Source organism: Marmota flaviventris (genome assembly GCF_047511675.1).
Source record: "Marmota flaviventris isolate mMarFla1 chromosome 5 unlocalized genomic scaffold, mMarFla1.hap1 SUPER_5_unloc_1, whole genome shotgun sequence".
Classification (NCBI taxonomy): Eukaryota; Metazoa; Chordata; class Mammalia; order Rodentia; family Sciuridae; genus Marmota; species Marmota flaviventris.
In genome coordinates this window covers 507179-509948 of record NW_027287679.1, presented here as the reverse complement: position 1 = coordinate 509948, position 2770 = coordinate 507179, and the positions used below count along the sequence as shown (strand labels likewise).

Below are 2770 nucleotides of genomic sequence, written 5' to 3'. Positions count from 1 at the left end.
GTTAGCAGTGAATGGAGTAATTAGAGATAAAAGAAAAGGAAAACAAAATAAAAAAATATAATAAAAAATCAAAGAAATGTAGATTTGATTCTTCAAAAGTTTAAAAGAATGACACCAAGCTCAGCAAAACAGCAAGACTTTATCTTAAAAAAAAAAAAAAGAAAGAAAATTAAAAACCTGAGGATGGATCTCAGTGATAAACTGCCTGGGTTCAAACCCAGTACCATAAAAAATAATAACTTTTACAAAACCCTTAAAGAATAAAAGATAGAAAATATATCCTAACTCATTTTTTGAGACTAGCGTTACTTCATACCAAAGCCAAAGATAAAAATAGAATATTAAACACAAAAACAGATATCCCTGGTGAGTATTTTTAAAATAATACTCCTTGGTATTGATCCAAAAGAAGTAAAATCAGCATACTACAGTGAAACAGGCTCATCAGTGTTTACACTCTGGCCAGTCATGGTCTAGCCCAGAAGCCTGTCAGTAGATGAAGGATTAAGAAAATGCAGTACAAACACACAATGGGGTTTGACGCAGCCATAAAGAGGAATGAGATCATGGCCCTTTCAGGAAAATGGATGGAACTAGTGAACATCATGCTAAGTGAAGAAGACAGACTCAGAAATCAAGGGTTGAGTGCTTTCCTTCATGTGTGGCAGAGCAACACTAGGAAAAAGGGAAGAAATCCCAACAACAAAGCAGGGAAATCTGTGGAATAGAGGAAGGGAACTGAGGAAAAGGGAAGAATGATGGGAGAAAAAGGAATGGTGGAATGAATTGATCAAATTGTTCTATCTACATATATATCAGTGAATTCTAACTTTATGGGTATCTATGGAGATCAATTTAAAAGATACTTAAATAGGCTCACCTGGCGGCAGCGGCGGCGGCGGCGGCGGCGGCGGCGGGGAGCGGGGCGCGGGAATCCGGCCGGCGGCGCAGCTGCAGCGCGGAGCCCGCGGGCCGCCGGGGCCGCTCGAGTGGGCGGACGCCGAGCTCGGGGCCGAGGCCCCGCGCGCGGCGGAGGCCAAGGGGGCGCCGGGGCCTGGGGCGCGCGGCCGCGAGGCGGGCGGGCGGCTGGCCGAGCGCGAGCCGTATGCTTGCATGGATCCGGGTGCCGCGCTGCAGAGGCGGGCCGGGGGCGGCGGCGGCGGCGGCGGCCTGGGCGCGGACTTCGCGGTGCTGACCGGCGGCCAGGAGCGTCGGAGGAAACAGCCCCCCAGGCCGGCGGACTTCAAGCTGCAGGTCATCATCATCGGCTCCCGCGGTGTGGGAAAGACCAGCCTAATGGAGCGTTTCACCGACGACACCTTCTGCGAGGCCTGCAAGTCCACCGTGGGTGTTGACTTTAAAATCAAAACTGTAGAGCTAAGAGGAAAGAAAATTCGATTGCAGATCTGGTTACCCTCAGCTCTGACTGTCCACCATCTGTGTGTGTTTGCTTTCATCTTCGTTAATCGCTGCTTCATCTGTGGCATCGCCGGTCATCTAACGCTTGAATGTTAGTGCCATGTCTCCATCCTTCATCCATGTCCCTGTCTGGGGCACTGCTGGAGCTGAGCCAGCATTGGTCGCCTTCCGAGTATCTGAGGGACACAGCAGGTCAGGAGAGATTGAACAGCATTACCTCAGCTTATTACAGAAGTGCCAAGGGGATCATATTAGTATATGATATCACTAAGAAGGAGACGTTTGATGATTTGCCAAAATGGATGAAGATGATTGATAAGTATGTTTCAGAAGACGCTGAACTTCTCTTAGTTGGAAATAAATTGGACTGTGAATCGGACAGAGAAATCACCAGACAGCAAGGTGAAAAGTTTGCACAGCAGATAACTGGGATGCGGTTCTGTGAAGCAAGTGCTAAGGACAACTTCAATGTGGACGAGATATTTCTGAAACTTGTTGACGATATTCTGAAAAAGATGCCTCTGGATATTTTAAGGAATGAGTTGTCCAATAGCATTCTCTCATTACAACCAGAACCTGAAATCCCGCCAGAATTGCCTCCACCAAGACCGCAGGTCCGATGTTGATTTGCTACTTTGAAACAAGGTGGAAATGATTCCTGAAAAGGGGAAAAAACATTCTATTCTGCACTACAATCATTTTGACAATTTCCTTTCGCACTTTGTATTCCAAGTCAGAGCTATACACTAACTTGTAAATATGCAAATATGCAATCCTGGGTAAGTTTGGGTTATAAATTACATATTTCCCTCCAAATTATATTTCATTCATAGCCCCAGTGTCTAGTGTACATACACTGGGAAACATAGTACTTCTAATATGAAGAATGGGAGAGAAGAAAAGTATAATGTTTCTTAAATAATATAATTGTCCTTGTTAATTATACTATGAGGACAGAAGATATTCTGATAAGAAGAGAGAATGTGGTGCTTTGCTTACTGTTTTAAAGAAAAAATGTAAAACTAAAGACTTTTTGAGGAAAAAAAAAAAGCTACGTTAAGTGCTTTTTTCTTTATTTACAAGACATTTCCCCAGATGTAGCATCTTTGGAGTGTTTCTGCCACAAAGCAAAGCTCCACTCATAGCTGTTGTTGAAGGTTATTTATTAATGTTCTGTAATGATAGGATATTCCTAGCTAGAGGGTTGGACTTGACTTGGTCCTGAGGCCACAGAATCTCTCATGGTTTCCTGATAGATGTATCCTATGCTTTTAAGAAAGACAAAAATTCAATAAAGAAGTGTTTTGAAACTATAGAAAAAAATATTTTAAAACAACGCTGCTGTCCTAAA

General features: G+C 43.9%; 1 protein-coding gene across 1 annotated transcript; it reads left to right on the top strand.

The window, feature by feature from the left end:
* The first annotated feature begins 530 nt into the window (after positions 1 to 530).
* Positions 531 to 2423, top strand: LOC139703637 (ras-related protein Rab-12-like). The gene is made up of 3 exons (XM_071607118.1): positions 531 to 612; positions 875 to 1409; positions 1601 to 2423. Exons 1-3 carry the CDS (start codon positions 531 to 533, stop codon positions 2043 to 2045), a joined length of 1062 nt encoding a protein of 353 aa, XP_071463219.1. The 3' UTR covers positions 2046 to 2423.
* The last annotated feature ends 347 nt before the right edge of the window (positions 2424 to 2770 follow it).

Coding starts and splice junctions, on each gene's coding strand:
- LOC139703637 (XM_071607118.1), top strand. CDS start 531: ATGGGGTTTGACGCAGCCATAAAGAGGAATGAGATCATGGCCCTTTCA. Junction 613..874: donor ACTAGTGAACATCATGCTAA/GTGAAGAAGACA, acceptor ATACTTAAATAG/GCTCACCTGGCGGCAGCGGC. Junction 1,410..1,600: donor AAAATTCGATTGCAGATCTG/GTTACCCTCAGC, acceptor CGAGTATCTGAG/GGACACAGCAGGTCAGGAGA.